The sequence below is a fragment of the Equus caballus genome, chromosome 23, assembly GCF_041296265.1.
Source record: "Equus caballus isolate H_3958 breed thoroughbred chromosome 23, TB-T2T, whole genome shotgun sequence".
In the NCBI taxonomy this organism is placed as follows: Eukaryota; Metazoa; Chordata; class Mammalia; order Perissodactyla; family Equidae; genus Equus; species Equus caballus.
In genome coordinates this window covers 16,353,312-16,372,330 of record NC_091706.1, presented here as the reverse complement: position 1 = coordinate 16,372,330, position 19,019 = coordinate 16,353,312, and the positions used below count along the sequence as shown (strand labels likewise).

Sequence of the window (19,019 nt, the reverse complement as noted above, 5' to 3'; positions counted from 1 at the left end):
CTTCACATAAAGAAAATACAAGTAGTATAGAGGTTAACATTTCAGTCTAGTGTTAGCAGGGTGTAGTAATCAATATCGTTGTACTACTTTACCAAGAACCTCCCGCCAGTCGCTCTTACGGTGATGGGGACAGGGATAGAGCTTTTAACCAAGGAACACGACGACGTTAACTGTCCACAGGCCTGTACACATTCCCTATATCTTACTGAAAGTATACTCCACCTTTACCAAAATACATCAAATTAGACTTTTAAAAAAGCATTAACACAAAATAGAACTAATGCTAAGCATATTTTAAAGACTTCCTCCAGCTTAAGTCTTATTTATTTTATTAGTTGCAATAGGAACAATTTCTCATCAAATTTTCTAATGTCTATGCTGTACGCACAGAAAAGAATTAAGTATGGATACTTGCCACAACATGGATGAACCTAGAAAACAAGCTAAGTGAAAGAAGCCACACACAAAACATCACATACCGTATAATTCCATTTACAGAACAGGTAATATCTAGAATAGGTAAATATCCAGAATATCCAGAATACGTAAATGCACGAGGCACAGAGCAGATCAGTGGTTGCCAGGGGCTGGAAATGACTGCTCTATGGGTACCAGAGTCTCCTCTGGGGATGCTAAAAAGTTTTGGAACTAGATAGAGGTGCCTAATGGTTGCACAATATTGTGAATGTACTAAATGCCATTAAACTGTTTACTTTAGAATGGTTAATTTTATGCTGTGTGAATTTCCTCTCAATTAAAAGAAAACCCAGGTCCAAATACTGTTGATTATAAGACAGTAAGGCTTCATTTAAACATGGGCATATTCTTTACTACGATAAAACACTGCATGGAGTTTGGTATTTTTCAACTTCACTTTCCTATAATGTTTTAAAAATACTCAAACTTCAAATGCTTCTTCCATATGCCTAATATCCTGAAATTCAGTCACCACCACAATATCCTAATGAGAAGTATTGTTACATGTTTTATCAGTTCTCAAATCCTTTAAATGAGGGCCACTGAGAAGACTGTTTAATATCTGGGTGACAGGTAAAATAAAAACACTTTTGCTAAGTACAAAAGTACTATACAGCTGTAAGCTTTTACATGAGTTCTACCAATATTCTCAGCTTTGGCCTAGTGTTGTATCAGAAAGAATTTTTATTATACAACAAACACAACTGGGTAAAATTAAAATGATTTATGTGCGGTAATTTCCAATGAATGCCCTGGGAATATACAACATAATTAATTTTCAACCAGAGACTTCACTGAAAAGGAAGTTCTATAACTTCTGGTAAGCAGAGTGGACCTCAAAAGCCACTAATATGACAGTAAAAGAATAACTTTTTTTAAAGGATAAATCCATAGGAAAAAGAAAACTGGAGAGGAGATAATAGCAACGAAGAGATATCAACAATATGTTGGAAGATGAAGTCAGATGGATGAAATTAGTGGGCTTGAGTTCCAACCTCCTTCACTTTGCTAAATACCTACAGTAGAGAAAGCCAAGGGGAAAAGTGGTGATTTGCATTACAAAACACTAGAAAAGTTCAAGAATTGGAGATGCTGGTTATCAGGGTGGAATTGGTTAAAAGGTTTTATAAAGGCAGTTAGGTTTTCAGATCCTCTTCCCCAGGCCATCCCCTAGTTCAGAGAGATGGAAAGTTGACTTTCTAAAGACTTCTATCAGAAAGGCTATTCACTTAGGACCAAAAGGCAGGAATAGGGGTGGAGCTGGGGAGACTAAGTGAAAGTCAGCCCAAAAGTAAGCCTTCCTGGGCTCCTAGAACGCTAGCCACTGGACTTATGCCCCTGGGCAATCTTACTCAATTTTTTTTTAAATCATCCCCCGCAATGATCTTTTTTAGAAAGTTTTTTTTCCCTAATGCCCTCTCTTAATTAACTACAATTAAGAAGGAAAAAGGGGCCCTCCCCGTGGCCAAGTGGTTAAGTTCGCCCACTTGCTTTGGTGGCCCAGGGTTTCACCAGTTCAGATCCTGTGTGCAGACATGGCATCACTCATCAGGCCATGCTGAGGCGGCATCCCACATGCCACAACTAGAAGGACCCACAACAAAAATATACAACTATGTACCGGGGGGATTTGGGGAGAAAAAGCAGGGGAAAAAAAGAAGATTGGCAACAGTTGTTAGCCCAAGTGCAAATATTTTTTTAAAAAAAGAATGAAAACGAAAAATTTCACATCAGATTAGACTCAGCTAAAGAGAGCAGGGGTGAATTAAGGGTTGGATAGAAAAAACATCCAGAACAAAGCTCAGAGAGACCAAAGAACAGAAACTTACTCATGAGAGTAAAAGACACAGAGGATATAGTGAAAAGGTCAAATTTTAATGTAAAGAGAGTCCCAGAAAGAGGGAGATAATGGGACTGAATCAATGTTTGAAGAGAAAACTAAGAATGTCCTCAAATTACAGAAGACATCAAGCCACAAATTTAAAAAACCTTGTGAATTCCAAGTAAAATAAATAAAATCACATCTAGTTAAAACCCCTCAATACCAAAGACTAAGAGAAATTCATAAAAGCAACTTAGCCTTAAAAGCCAGGCCACCTTCAGTGGCGCAATGATCAGACTGAGGGCCGACTCGACAACTTAGCAGTGGAAGACCGAGGACAGCAGAATGGTCTCTTCCACACGCTCCAAGAGAGCACGTGTCCCTCAATTCTCTACCCAGCAAAAATATTCCTCAGAATGAAGGACGACTTAACATTATTCTTTGAGCAGAAGAAAGAAGCCTTCAGATAAAAACTGAAATAGTGGAAGGAATGAAGAGGAAAAGAGGGGTAGGGGAGGAAGGCAGTAAATGCATGGTGAGATCGAATGACTGCATAAAACAGTAATAACGTCTGTAAAATTTAAAATACTCACAAGTATCCTCATAAAATACGTGACAACAGCAGTACATATATTGAGAGAACGTTAAATGGAATTAACATGTTCTAAGGATCCTATGTTATCCCAAAAGAGATAAAAGTACAAATTTATATTGAGTTTGATAAACTGACAATGCATGAAGTTATGCCAAGTGTCCACTGAAAGAAATTAAGAGGACAAAATCAATACAAATCCAACAACAATACAAAAGAAGGGAGGAAAAAAAAAAACACCCACAGGGCAAGTAGAACAAATAGAAAGCAAATAATAAGCTGGCAGATTTAAATCTAAATATGTCAATAGCTACAATAAATGTAAATGAACTAAATGTTCCAATTAAAAGTAACAGACTAAATTTTTATAAAAACAACCATATTCTGCTTATAGTGCATATTTAAATATAAAGAGACAGAAAATTTAAAAAAACACTAAATAAAAAGGTTAGTTAGTTATAGCTTATACAAATAGTAATACCGACATGGTTAAAGAATCTGTCAGCTTTCTAATATAAAGTCTTACATTCAGAAGTTTCAAGCTTTCCAAGTGAAATAATTTACAGATCAGTTGTTTTTAAACTTTGTTCAACTTATACTTGATTTTTAGATTCTCAATATTATTTATACAACTAAACTTATCTTTTATTGAATGAAGCAATGGTATATATACTAACTGGAATGACTGGGAACTTATTTTTCATAATTATCATGGATTCACTCTGAATAAGTCTCTTACCTTTTTCTTAGTTTATTTAAATAAACTCAAATGTTATGTGCCAAATATCTGCTGTTTTATGATGTTGCAAAGACTAATTATTTGATATCTATAAATGAGTTACTGATTCTGTTCACAAAGGCATTTAATATCTATTATTCTTGTTGCGGCAATTATTCCAAGCTTACTTGATATAACTTGCCTATAAGTGAAAACAAATTAGTTCACAACAAATAGACACCCTACCTTGGGAAATAATTAAAACTGAGAGGATAAAATTTAATTGCAGTCTAGCATGTGAAATAAAATCATCTACACTGAACATAGGAGGGAAAAAAAGCAAAAATTTGGCAGGGGAAGATGAGTTTTAAAGATCTTTAAAGGATCAACTCATTAAAAAAAAACAGGGGGAGAACTTATATTCATTAAATTGATGCCTCAGTTTCACATCAGGACCAGGAAACAAAAAATTATCAAGGACAAAGGGATCCAGAAGAGCACAAACAACAAAGAAGAGAAAAGAAGAAAGTAATCTTAGTAAAAGTAAGTGGTTTTCTAGTTCCATTGCTAATACTGTCATTTTTCCTTTCACTCAAACATGGAAACTGGCTTCACCTTCTTCTGATTCCATACTCAGTTGTCAAGACTTCTCCACTGCTACCTAATACTATCTCCTCAGACAACCACTGCCCCTCTACCTTCTTATTTGAGCTCTTCCTCTCAAACATGAATGACTCCCAACAGTTTCCCTAAGTGTTTTCTTGCCTCTACCTCCCCAGCTTCAATCAAATCTGTACAGTATTTTCAGATAAAAACCACCATTTAGCATACTAAATGCAGTGGCTTCAAAACTCCCAACTGCCTAAAGGATAAACAGCCTTACACTGGTATTTAGGGCACTGTAACACCTCTCCCACCCAAGCAATCTAATACAATTGAATTTTAAAATCTGATACAGCACCCTACCACTTCTTCTCAATATGAGAGTGGCACTATGCAAGGAACCACGACTGGCACATTAGACAGTGCTGAAGGGCACAGTTATGGCCCTTGAGGTTACCTAGGAGTTAGATAAGCAAGTGTGAGTGAAAAACTTCTTAGAAGTTGAAAAGTACATGCTTTGAGGTCCCTGTTATCCCTCCTCTAAAAACAGAGAAATAATAGGTAAAATATAAAAAAGGAAAACAAAAAAGACACAGCTACATATAGAAACAAGATAAACATCTCCTTGGACCAGAAAAGGAACAGAAGCACAAAAACAGGTCATGACTCTCTTGAACTCCAGGTCCAAGAGCAGGCAGCAATAGCTCCTTCAAGGCAACAGGGAGGCTTAAAAGTGTCCTACAGGCAAGCAACTAACCCCAGACTCATGGGAATCCAGCAACTGGAGTGAGGCTCCTCACTTTAGAAAGGAGGCTAAAAGAAAAAAAAGAAGAAAGCAAGCTGAAAAAATAAGGTTGAGACTTCTGCCTCAGGTTAAGATTTTATAAAGTTGCAATGTCTAAGTCAGAAAGAAGGAGATAGACACCAGAACCCTCACAAACTCAGCGACTTGTCCAGCAAAATCTCCAATATCATTGAAGAATGGGAGGTCGGAAATGCTAACATAAGACTAATATAATGTTACTATAAGCTAATATAAGGTTAGACTGGAGCCTTGAGAGGGCCAGAGAGAAGGAATCACAAAATCGTTAACAGAAGGGACCTGAAAGGGCTAGTGGCGGGGAGTCGGGGGAGGAGACATCTGGATATAGTAAGCCCAGAGAGTATCAAAAATGACGAATCCAAAAAGACGTACACCAAGATACATTATAATTAAATTGTGGAAAGTTAAAGACAAGGCAAATCTTTAAAGTAGCAAGAGAAAAGTGACTTGTTATGTACATGGGAACCTACATAAGACTCTCAGAAGATTTTTCACCAGACCAGAAGGGAGTGAGATGATATATTCAAAGTGGTGAAAGAAAAACACGGCCAACCAAGAATACTCTACCCGGCAAAGTTGTCCTTCAGAATTGAAGGACAGATAAAGAGTTTCCATATAAACAAATGCTGAAGGAGTTAATCACCACTAGACCAGCCTTAAAAGAAATGTTACAGAGAGTTTTTCAAGCTGAAACAAAAGGATGCTAATTAGTAACAGGAAAACATATGAAAGTATAAAAATCACTGGTAAAGGTAAATATATAGTTAAATTCAGAATACTCTAATGTTGCAATGGTGGTGAGTAAATCACTTATAAATCTAGTACAAAGGTTAAAAGACAAAAGTATTAAAAAATAACTATAACTACAATAATTTGTTAACGGACATACAATGCAAAAAGATGCAAATTGTGACATCAAAACCAAAATGTGGGAGAGGGGGAAGCTTTGGTATGCATTTGAAGTTAAGTAATTATCAGCTTAAAACACACTATTTTGAAAATAAAATGTATTATGTAAGCCTCATGGTAATCACAATGCAAAATCTATAGCAGACACACAAAAGATAAGAAATCAAAGCATACCACTACAGAAAATCATCAAATCACAAAAGAGAGCAAGAGAGGAAGGAAGGAACAAAGGAACCACAAAACAACCAGAAAACAATTAACCAAATGGAAATATAAGGCCCATAGCTAGCAATAATTACCTTAAACAGAAATGAACTAAATTCTCCACTCAAAAACACAGAGTGGTTGAGTTGATTAAAAAAAACAAGACCCAACTATATGTTGCCTACAAGAAACACCTCAGTTTTAAGAACACACATAGACTGAAAGTGAAGTAAACGAAAAAGATATTTGATGTAAATGGAAACCAAAAGAAAGCAGGGGTAGCTATACTTGTATCAGAAAGAAACAGACTTTAAGCCAAAGACTGTAACAAAAGAAAAAGGTCATTATATAATGATAAAAAGGTCCGTTCATCAAGAGGGTATAACAATTGCAAAATTTATGCACCCAATATAGGAATACCTAAATACATAAAGCAAATATTAACATATCTGGAGGAGGAAATACACAGCAATACAATAATAGCAGGGGCCTTCTAACACTCACTTTCAAAAATGGATAGATCATCCAGACAGAAAATCAGTAAACACTGGAATTAACTACACTTTAGATCAGATGGACCTAACAGACATATATAGAACATTCCAGCAAACAGCAGCAGATTACATATTCTTCCCAAGCACACATGAAACATTATCCAAGGTAAATCATATGTTATGCCATAGACAAGTCTTAATAAATTTTAGAAGACCAAAATCACATCAAGCATCTTTTCCAACCACAACAGTATCAAACCAGAAATCAAGTACAAGAAAAAAATGGAAAAATTCACAGATATGTGGAGATTACACAACATGCTCCAGAACAACCAATGAGTCGGAGAAATAAAAAAATATCTTGAGACAAGTAAAAATTAAAACACAACATACCAAAACTTATGGGATGCAAAAGCAGTTCTAAGAGGGAAATTTACAGCAATAAATGCCTACATTAATAAAAAAAGAAAGATCTCAAATAAACAACCTAACTTTATACCTCAAAGAACTGAAAAAAGAAGAATAAACTAAGCCCAGAGTTGGCAAAAGGTAGGAAATAACAAAGATCAGAGCATATATAAATGAAATGACTAAAAAGACAATAAAAAAGATCAATGAAAGCAGGAGTTAATTTTTTGAAAAGATAAAACAGATAAACTGTTAGGCTAGACTTTCTGAGGAAAAAAGACAACTCAAGTAAATAAAATTACAAATGAAAAAGGAGACATTACAACTGATACACAAATGAGACTACTATGAACAATTATATGCCAACAAATTGGACAACCTAGAAGAAATGGATAAATTCCTAGAAACATACAACCTACCAAGACTGAATCATGAAGAAATAAATAGAAAATGTAAACAGAGAAATTACTAGTAAGGAGATTGAGTAAGTAACCAAATACCTCCCAAGAAAGAAAAGTCCAGGACAGCATCACTGATAATTTCTACTGAACATTTCAAGAAAACTAATATCAATCTTTTTCAAACTCTTCCCAAAATAGAATATGAATGAACACTTCCAAACTCATTTTACAAGGCCAGACAAGGAAACTCAAAAAGAGAAAACCACAGGCTAATATCCCTGAGGAACTTAGATGCTAAAATCCTCAATAAAGTATTAGGAAACCCAATTCAACAATACATTAAAAGGATCAGACATACACCATGATCAAGTGGGATTCATTCCTGGGATGCAAGGATGGTTCAACATATGCAAAGCAATGTGATACACCACATCAACAAAATGAAAGATAAAAATCACGTGATCACCTAAATAGATGCAGAAAAAGCATCTGACAAAATTCAACATCCATTCATGATAAAACTCTCAACAAACTGGGTAAAGAAGGAATGTACCTCTACATAATAAAGGTAGTATATTAAAAGCCCACAACTAACATCATACTCAATAATGAAATGCTGAAAGCTTTTCCTCTAAGATCAGGGAACAAGACAAGGATGCTCACTCTCACCACTTTTATTCAAATAGTACTGGTAACCCTAGCCAGAGCAATTAGGCAAGAAAAAGAAGTAAAAGGTATCCCAATCAGAAACGAAGAAGTAAAATTTTCTCTATTTGCAGATGACATCATATTATACTAGAAAAACCCTAAAAACTCCACCAAAAATGTTAGAAATAATAAACAACTTTAGTAAAGCTGCAGGATACAAAATAAATACACAAAACCCACTGCATTTCTATACACTGACAATGAACTATCAGAAAGAGAACTTAAGAAAACAATCCCACTTACTACAGCCGCAAAAATAATTAAAAATTTAGGAATAAATTAACCAAGAATGTGGAAGTTCTGTACGCTGAAAACTCTAAGACAGTGATGAAATAAATTGAAGATGACACATATAAATGGGAAGATATTCCATGATCATGGATTAGAAGAATTAATATTTTTATAATGTCCATACTACTCAAAGCAATCTACAGAGTCAATGCAATCCCTATCAAAATTACAATGGCATTTCATAAAAGAGAAAAAACAGTCCTAAAATTTGTAGGGAACCACAAGACCCTGAATAGCCAAAGCAATCTTGAGAAGGAAGAACAAAGTTGGAGGCATTATACTTCCTGATTTCAACCTATATTACAAAGCTACAATATTCAAAACAGTATGATGTTGGCATAAAAACAGACACACAGATCAATGGACAGAAGAGAGAGCCCAGAAATAAACCCACACATATATGGTGAACTAATTTTCAACAAAGGAACCAAGAATATACACTGGGAAAGGACAGTCTCTTCAATAAATGGTGTTGGGAAAACTGGATAGTCACATGCAAAAGAAGGAGATTAGAGCCCTATCTTATACCATACACAAACATCAACTCAAAATAGATTAAAGACTAGAATGTAAGAAGCCAAAAAACTCAACAAAGAAAACACAGGAGGTTAAGTTCTTTGGCATTCGTCTTAGCAATGATTTTTTTTGGATTTGACACCAAAAGCAAAGGCAACAAAAGCAAAAATAGACTAGTAGGACTACATCAAACTAAAAAGCTTTTGCATAGCAAAGGAAACCATAAACAAAATGAAAAAGGAACCTAGAGAATGGGAGAAAATATTTGCAAACCACATATCTAATAAGAGGTCAACATCCAAAACATACAAGGAACTCACACAACTGAAAAGCAAACACAAACAAACAATCCAATTTAAAAATGGGAAAAGACCTAAAGAGACATTTTTCTAAAGAAGACATACAAATGGCCAACAGGTACATGAAAAGCTGCTCAACATCACTAATCATCAGGGAAATGCAAATCAAAACGAGAATGAGATATTACTTCACGTGTGTTAGAATGGCTATTCCCCCAAAGACAAGAGATAACAAATGATACTAAGTACGTATCAAGTATATACATTCAAAGGGAACAAAATCATTATCTCGAAGAGCTATCTGTACTCCTACATTCAAAGTAGTATTATTCACAATAGCCAAAGTACGGAAACAATCTAAGTGTTTGTCAACAGATGAATGCATAAAGAAAATGCAGTATACAGATACACAATGGAATACTATTCAGCCTTAAAAAAGAAGGAAATCCTTTCATTTGCTATCCTCTGGCTGCATCACTAAAAACAGCATTCAAAATATAAGGATGTTTCATTAAAATCTCATCCAAATATCAATGTTAAAAGAATCAAGAACATTATCACAATTTGAAACAAATACTAGTTGTGTCAACTTAATTATATTAATTCTGAAAATGCTCTTGGCTGTCAAAATCTCTGCCTTTCCTCTGCTTAACTAATTTAATGAAGTCTAACAGTGTATTACAATGCAATAAGAGAATAAACAAGTGTGTTTTACCTAGTTACTTTGCAGCTCGATTCAATCAAGTCATTTTCAAAGTCAAGTAGGCTGGAAGGCAGATTATATTCCAATGGGGACGTCAGTCTTTTCAAACGCAATAGACCAACACAAAATTTTGCTCCCATCTCTTCCAATTCTCGAGTACCAATCTGTAAACCCTAGAAATAAAACAATATTATACAAGTAACTAGGAGATTTGTTATTCTCTGGCTGCATCTCATGAAAATTACATAAAAGAAATTTATAACTATATTAATAAAATTAAAAGGTTGGTTTTGTATGGACCTAAGACTCAACAAGCACAATGTCTTACCAAGGTAAGACTGTTCTAGGTCACAAAGGAAACTGTCTTAAAAAACCCTTGCTAAAATGCCTATTCTTGTTCACTATAAGCAAATTATTTTCACCAACACACTGGGGAGAAAAAAAATAGGTAAACATTTTGTGGTTGTTATTCTTGGAGTACATGTGTGAAATTATATTTTTACAAGCTCTTACCAGTATTTCTTGTAATCTACTTTGGTGCCAATGTTGAAATATTATAGTGTTAAAATCAAGGCTCAAATTTGTATGCTTGAACATTATCTTATAGTTACTTCTACTGTATGATTAAAAAAACTGGTAAGTAAAAAAAAAAAAACAAAGAAAGGCAACTATGTCAAAAAAAGAATCCAACAATCTAAGCCGAGGAGGTAGCTGTAAGGAAAGTTCTTGTTCCCAGTCAACTGAGAAGGCCCATTGCAAATTCTGTCTACTAAAGCACAAAGAAAAGTCTCCCACGATCCCCACAGCCTTCAACCAACAGTTTCTCAACAAACAATATAAGGTTTAACAAAAGTTAAATGGTCCCACATAAAAGAATAAAAATGCACTGTAAATCAAGACACTGCTTATCAGTTTATTTTCAGATAAAAATGAATCTCTAAAATAAGTGAAATCCTTACACCAACAAAAGTTGCACACGTAGATGAGAGCCAAGATCATTTAGAGAGAACGCACTATAAAACAGCTTCTCAATGACCAGACTAAAAGCCGAAGAAAATAAACTGTAAAAACCGTTACCTACTCTACATGTAGCACAATGCCTTTATAACAATGATTCATTGATTGATTACTTACCTAGTTTGGCCATCTCCAAATATTTTAGGAGATGAGACCAGATTTTATTAGAACATTCCTTTGCCTTCTTAATTTAAAAGCTTTAGACAGGCTATGCTTGTTTCTGAATTACTTCATAGAAAATAAAAACAAAGAACATTCATAGCCTAAAATTCAGTAATATAAGAACATTTTGGAGGCTTAAGAGAGCTGTATCTTAAAATATTATTAGATGTGCGCAACTGACAAGTTTGAAAACCATATAGAAGACGCTTGCGCAGGGACGGGGGTATGTGGGAATTCTGTACTTTGCACTTGATTTTGCTATGAATCTAAAACTGCCCTAAAAAACAAGTTTATTGATAAAAAAAATTTTTCTGTTATAATCAAAGTGCTGAATTTTAGACGTAAAAAAAAAAACTTGGCTTAGTAAGACATACTTCTCTCCATAAGAGTTTTAAATCAATGTAACTCTATAAACTAAATCATATAAAAGGGGAATGAGTATTTACTAGGTATCCATTTTCTTTTTAAAAGTTTATAGATTAAAAGAATAACCTTTTAGGAAACTGGTCAAACACTTTGTTTCAAAATATATTCTAGCTATTTTTTGAAATGTGGTTTTCTCAGTGACCAAACAAATTTATCAAAACACAGACACAACATTTTTTAAATTCACATGAAAGTCTATCAGTAAGAAAGCACTACTGTTTCCGCAAGGGTCCACTTCAAGGGGCACGCATGTCTCAGCCTCCCTGACTGCGTTTCTCCCTGCTGCCAGAGGCTGGTTTCACAGACACGGCTGCTGAAGTTGCCTTCTCCAGCCCAACTGCAGAAGCATCTCCTGAAGAGATGTAACTTACAGTCTGTTACCAGAAGTCACACAGCCCAAGGTTTTTCCTGGGAGTCACCTACGGTCTTAAACAAAAGTGATTCTCAAGCTTTTTTCCTATCCACACACTTAGGAATATGAGGCCACTGGCAAAGTTTCCCCCACACAATGGTTAGGAGACAGTGTCTGGGGCTGGAGCAGTGGCATGCTACATTTCATCTCTCACTACCAACACCAGAAGTCAGCGTTTTACAATATCTGGAGAGAATGCAAAAGATATTACACTTTAGAAGAACAGTATGTACTATGGTCAAGTTAAAATTTAGGGAAGTCACTCATCAGAAAGTATTGGAATTTCATTAAGTTCTAATCTACTAGGCACCAAAAGTTTGAATGTCAGCTGTAAAACCTATACAATTTTCTTCCAGTTTGTTACAGACTGAAAAAGTCTTCATTTAGGCTCTCCACTTAAACATTTTGACATCAACTATAACGTTTTTAATACTGACCAACTGGAAGATTCTTAACTCTTTCCAGACCTAAAGCTAAAACCATCTTTATGTGAGGTATGTGAAAATCACTATTAGATTCAGCTTCCTCTTGCCCCATGCCAAAATAAAACAAACCAACCAACCCAGAATGAGTGGAACAATTAGTATCGCACTTTCAAATCTTTCTGTGGCAAGGCAAGAAAAACAAATATGCAGTTTGCTACTGCTTATGTAAGGTCCAACTCATTGCCCATCAAGTTCTTCACCTTAAATTAAATTTAATTAATTAATTAAATTAAAAACTCAAAGTCACCTAACATTTTGTTAGGCTTTAATTTCAAAAGTCAAGTTTAAATTCTAATTGTTTCCAACAAGTCTATGACACCAAATAGCCGTTTTAGTAAAGAAAAAAATTTAGTGAAGGAATATGCATTTAAGTCACACACACACAAAACTCTAAGTATAAAAAACTTTATAGATAAGTGTAACGTCATTTCTAAATGCATAAAAATATACTTATATTCAATAAATTAAACTGATAGAAAATGTTTATTAATAACGTACTACTTGCATATCTCATTATATATTACTTATCAGTATTTAAATGGGTACCACAATGTGCTTTCTTAAAAATTATGAACGTAAATAAACTCAAACAAGATTTCAGAAGGACCCAAAGCAAGCTATTTAGTGCAGAGAAGTAAAAAAAATAACTGTTCTTAAGACTCATATGATTCAATTCCATTACTGCAAATGATACATAACTCAGTATAACAAACGTATCACTTAATATGTACATGAAAACGAGTGGAGTATCCAGGAAAGGAAAGTCCTCCAATATTCCCTCTTCCCGAAGTCCTGAGACGCTTTACCTTGTATTTTCCCTGATCGCAGCCACACAAAGTGCTCTCCATGGTGTAGCTTCTTTGTACTCCTATCTCCCTCCAAACCACAACCCGTGCTGTGGATTCTTTAGATTTTTCCACTACGAAGCTACAGCTGCTCATGCAGAACGCTGGGGCGATGTGACTCAGTATCTTAGGCAAAGTCTGCGAAGAAGAATTACAAAATAAAGTCTTTCAAGAGGTGTTTTCTTTTAATTTAATTTTTTTTAAATTTTTATAGTTTTAAAAATTTTCGTGAAAGCACAGTAATTAGAACAGAATCATGTGGATCTTCTTGCTATATTCCCTGCTATTTGAAACATCAAAACAATTCTTACTAATTTAGAATTTTCTGCTTCTTAGACAAATAGTAATCAGTTAAAAAATAGAATGGAAGAGAGGATCACATTCATAGCAGCAATAAAGCGGAATAAAACCATGCAAGAAAACTATGTTTAAAATATGAAGAAAAACGTTTAAAAAATGAAATTTTAGTCATGAAAGATGCCATGGCTAATTAAAAGATTTAACACTGCAAATGTCAATCACTCCTAAATTAATCAATAAAGCTAAGACAATGACAATCAAAATGCTCACAACATTTTTTGCAACTTAAAATTATTCTCAAGTTCACCTGAAAGTATAAATCTCAGGGCACCTCCTGGGGGAATTCTGAAAGAAAAGGCTATGACTGGAGAAACAGGCCATCAGATATTAACCCAAATTATATATCTAAGGTAAATTAAATTGCAATACTGGTGTAGAATAGATATATCCCTAGAAAGTAAGTTCAGAATTAGAACCAAAAGAATTTGTTAAACCTAGTATTTATTACTGGTGGAGAAAAGACTGACATTCACTACTGGATAGCCATTGAGAAAAAAAAGCTGAAGTCCCTCTTCATTAAATTAAATTCTAACTAGATTTACAATTTAAACTTAAAATTAATAAGTAAAATTTTAAAATGAAACTAAAAACAGTAAACGTGGAACTATACTTTTAAAATCTTGGAATGAGGAAAGTCTTTCTAAGCCTCAAAACCTATAAGCCACTTAAAAAAAATCAAATATGATAAAAGTTTTCAACTACTACACATCATAAACAAAAAAAGTTTAAATATATTTATAATATACATAAAGTTATTTTAAAAACAATAATAATTAGATGATCAGTACAAAAGTAAGCAGAGAATATGAGAAAAGCCTATTTTTAAAAGGAGAGATCATAACTGGCCAAACATATGAAAAGATAATCAACCTCATTTACAATTACAGACACGCAAATTAAAACCATCAGATATTTTTTTCACCTAGCAAAGATGATAGTATGATGCAGGAAGGGTGTGGAGAAACCGCACCATCATTCCTTGTATTGGCGACTATCAATTTGGGGAAGGACAATTTGCTAATACTAATCAAATGACCACTAACCAGGGGCTACTGAATAAATAAATTTTGGTACATCTGTACGATAATACGAAAAATGCATAAGGGACATCTTTTTAACAATTAGTTAAAAAGACTGACAGATCTAGACATGAGGACCTGGAAAGATGACCAACAAACATCATATGAAAAAACAAGTTGCTGCGGAGCATTAAAAAAATTTTTAAAAATGAAACTTCATATACTATATGCATATCCCTCTATGAATGAAAGTGCTTACCGGCACATCTCACAACACGCATGGTAAAACTGATTAGTGATTAAGAGAGAAGATCACTTTCACTGATTACTTTATCCTTCTGGAGTGTTTCCACTTTTTAAATAGCTTGAATCATTTTATTTATTTGGGAAAAGGGAAGAAGAGAGAGGACACCAAAAAGAAAATGTGTGCTGGAGTTCTGCTAAGGGCAGTGGTATGTTACTGACACCCTTTTTGGAAAATAACCTGGGTGCTGGTCTAGGCGTATTTACAGGAGGAGAGACACTGTGGGAGAATGGAAAGCACACAGGACTTGAAGCAGTAAGACCTCATTTCAGTCCTGGGCATGTCTCAAAACACAAAGACCCATGTGGAAACATGGCGTGTAACAGATGGCTTAATGAAATCAGCAGAGGAAGGATGAACTGTTTAATAAATGGTGCTGAGGCAACTGGCTATACACAGGGAAACTAAAATTAGATCTCATATCTCATACAAAAATAAAGTCCAAATAGATTAAATCCAAATGGGAAAAGCAAAAAATTTTAGAACATTGAAAAATCTGAAACAAAAATGGCAAAATGGCAACATTTACTGAATCTGAGTAATTCATATATCTTATTTTCTATAGTTTTATGTGTGTGTGAAATTCAAAAACTCCTGACTTGTCTGTAATAATTACCCTGTATCCCACATCTTCCACAACATCACATGAAGTTGCATTATCACTGGTATGCCACACTGTCTCTTTGATGCTGCAGCCATACATAAATACATTCTTCTTTCGGGAGTGGCCATGATAATCACAATAAACCTTGAAAAGATGATATATTTTAAAAATATAAAAACCTTCAAATTCATATATTGCCAAGTAAAGCTAGTTAATATCAAGCCAATAAACAAGTTTGTGCTCCTTGGTCATTTTATTGTTAACTGAGCCACCATTTAACAAGTAGAACCCAAGAAAGCAATAATATCTAGTTTTGGGAAAGATCTATGATTAATTCTAGAGTGGCTAAGTCCTCTGCAGATCCTGCATCAAGCAATGAGTTCCACTCTTTCTTTCGCATCTACTGCTACTTTAAAAAATAACAAACTCAACCGTAGGTCAAATCTACAGCTGCAGTCATCACTGCCCCAAGGGTTGTTAAAACATTTACCTAATTTAAAAGAACATGAAAATGCTCTCATGAAAAAGGGTATGGTTTCAATTTAATTTTTAAGAGTATCATTTTTAAAATGAAAAATGAAGGACAGATTTGCATGTCAATTTTGCCCCTCTGCAAAATTTTTCTATCTTTCCCAAAGGAAGATTAACTCTTTTAAACACTAATCTAATGGGCACATTCTAAACAAAACCTGCTGAAAACGAAAGAGGCAAATATACACAGCTCAGTAGTGTGCCCCTCCATGCCTGTTCCACCTTTCAGGGGCATGCTCAAGACTCACCTGCTGCAGATCTGACTAAGGGCCCAGAAATAAGCTTCTACCAGTTTGAGAATTTGGAAGATACATACCGTTACCTTAGTGTTATTCAAACAGTGAAGTTAAATACCTAAAACTTACAACCAGGAGTTACCAATATTCATAAACAAAAAAGAAAAAGAAAATGCTCATGAAATTATAAAAATTAAACCTGATGTAATAACATGGCTACATTGTATTAACTGGACATCATAATTAATACACAAGTGATTGATAACAGAAAAAGATATTTTTTCTCTAAAAATATTTAATTTCTTTTGAAATTAACACTAGGCTATTATAACTAGAAAATAATGTACAAAATACTAAGTCACTTATCAACAAAATCACTTATTTGACTGTACAAGCAAACAAATACTGCTTCTTACCAGTGGTAAGCGCTTCACTGCAGCCAGGTACTGGAGCAGCCCCTTAGCATGGTAAATCGTAGGATGTAAATCTGGATTCGGACTTTGCCACTGTCTATTCAAATCTTCTCCACTTAATGAACAGCGGTGACTACACATATGTAAACACAATGACAGACAAACACTGGTACCAATAAACTCTTATACATACACTTGATTTATGATTCTATTCCACTAAATATTTCAAATAGGTATAGATGTTGGGCTCAACAGAATGCATATTATAGTCTTTAAATAAATATTTATTAAACATTGGCTGTATGCAAGATCTTGTGTTACACGTGTTTAACCATGGTAAGCTTTCAGATTTATAGGTCAAAATTTTCAAGCTACAGAAAAAATTAATTCTCAGTTCTGAGGTTTTGTTCAATACTGTACAGAATTTATTAATAGTCATATTTTCCATTCTAACTATATAATAATCAATGTTAGACTAACATTCCATATTTTGGTTGTAACAGTTATTATGTAAAAGTGCTATCTGAGACCTCCTTCTAAGAAAGATAAGTATATGAAAAGTATACATTCTTGTAAAAATTCAAATACATTTTCATTTAATTGTAGGTATTAAGAATTAAAGCCATTGAGCAAAAATTCAAGCAAAGAATAAGAAGGTGATAACAGAAACATGAACAGAATCCCAACTGGTCAATATATTTCTGAATTAAAACTAGACATAAAAATCTCATTTTAGTTCCATAACCATAACATACTACCTAAAAAGAAATTATTCTATTTTTTAATTCGAAAATTTCCTAAGGGTCCGACCCAGTGGCATAGCAGTTAAGTTTGTGTGCTTTGCTTCGGCAGCCCAGGGCTCGCCAGTTCAGATCCTGGGTGCAGACCTACACATCGCTTATCAAGCCATGCTGTGGCAGGTGTCTCACATATAAAGTAGAGGAAGATGGGCAAGGTGTTAGCTCAGGGCCAATCTTCCTCAGCAAAAAGAGGAGGATTGGCGGCAGATGTTAGCTCAGGGCTAATCTTCCTCAAAAAAAAAAAATTTCCTAAAATATGAGAAATATTCCTGCTACCTTCACTGAATAAATAAAACACAGTATTCTCAACTTTGGAGATGATCATGAGAGCTAGACAAAGTCCCACCTTCCAGGAGCACTACAGAGATCTTGTCTAATCGCCACAATAAAGGAACTGTACTAACTACAAGCCATCTCCACTTAAAGAGTAGTTATCTTCCAGTATTTCCAGGCTAAAGAACTCCTTCTGTCAGAAACTACACCTCCTCATATGAGGAAGAGGAGAGCAGATGGAGACAATGTTCTGTATCAGTGGAAAGAGATCCCAGAAGATTTTAAATCTTAGAACAGCCTGAGATCATACCACTGACAAATAAAAAAAGGAAAGAATATAATAGGACATGCTAAAAATCTTTTTCATATCCTGACATTGTGATTTTTCTAAAACAACTCAAGCAAGCATGCATTTTATGAAATCATATTCTCATGAATAGAGAATGTCTCAAAATATACAAAATATATTTTCATTTTAAAACTTTATCTTAGATGAATTCCCCACCAAAAATTTCTTTGCTCTAGAAAAATCACTAGATTTGTTTTCCAAATTAACCTAGATGCTATTTTAACAAGTTCATACAGGACAGCCACAATAATCTGTAATATTTCTATAACTATTGCTTAACTTACTTTCCATTGATGACACCATCTGGATTTAGCATAGGGACAATTTTAAAAATATAGGATTCTCGCAAGCTCTGAGCAGTAGGGTTATTACTCATGAGATACTCCAATGTTCCTTTCATTACCCAACTGGCATTAGTTTCTCCAGGATGTACCCGAGCAGATAAGAAGACGTAAGGGCGATTTCCTAAAGTACACACAAAATCTCAAATTAACATGAACAGTGACTGAAAGTTGGCATGATGTTTGACTTTGGGGCTTTAGAAATATTTCTACTCAATTCTAGACAACTAGAACTGTGAATTCTCATATAAATTCACAGCAGAGCTCACTGTGCACCTGCTCCATCCCAGCCCTGCACTGGGCCCCTACAGAGGAAACAGACAGAAACCCACAAAAGCCATGTCCCAAAGGAGTCCAGAATATCAACATAACACAATAGTCAGTATTGAGTCACTTATGTATTTCCCTATAATTAAGTAACATATACAATTAGTTCTTTAACATAATCTTGGTTTTATAAAGAATAAGTAGTTG

The 19,019-nt window shown here is 34.5% G+C and overlaps 1 protein-coding gene across 13 annotated transcripts in view; it reads right to left on the bottom strand.

Annotated features, from left to right (window-relative positions):
- AGTPBP1 (ATP/GTP binding carboxypeptidase 1) overlaps window positions 1–19,019 on the bottom strand; it is a 175,155-nt gene that overhangs the window by 8,484 nt on the left and 147,652 nt on the right. For all 13 annotated transcript variants that reach the window (XM_023627133.2, XM_070248715.1, XM_023627123.2 and 10 more), the window contains 5 exons: window positions 18,489–18,669; window positions 16,786–16,915; window positions 15,615–15,746; window positions 13,277–13,453; window positions 9,981–10,141 (listed from right to left, as the gene is read on the bottom strand). In XM_023627133.2, coding sequence (XP_023482901.2) covers window positions 9,981–10,141; window positions 13,277–13,453; window positions 15,615–15,746; window positions 16,786–16,915; window positions 18,489–18,669 — 781 coding nt within the window. The remainder of the gene's footprint in view (window positions 1–9,980; window positions 10,142–13,276; window positions 13,454–15,614; window positions 15,747–16,785; window positions 16,916–18,488; window positions 18,670–19,019) is intronic.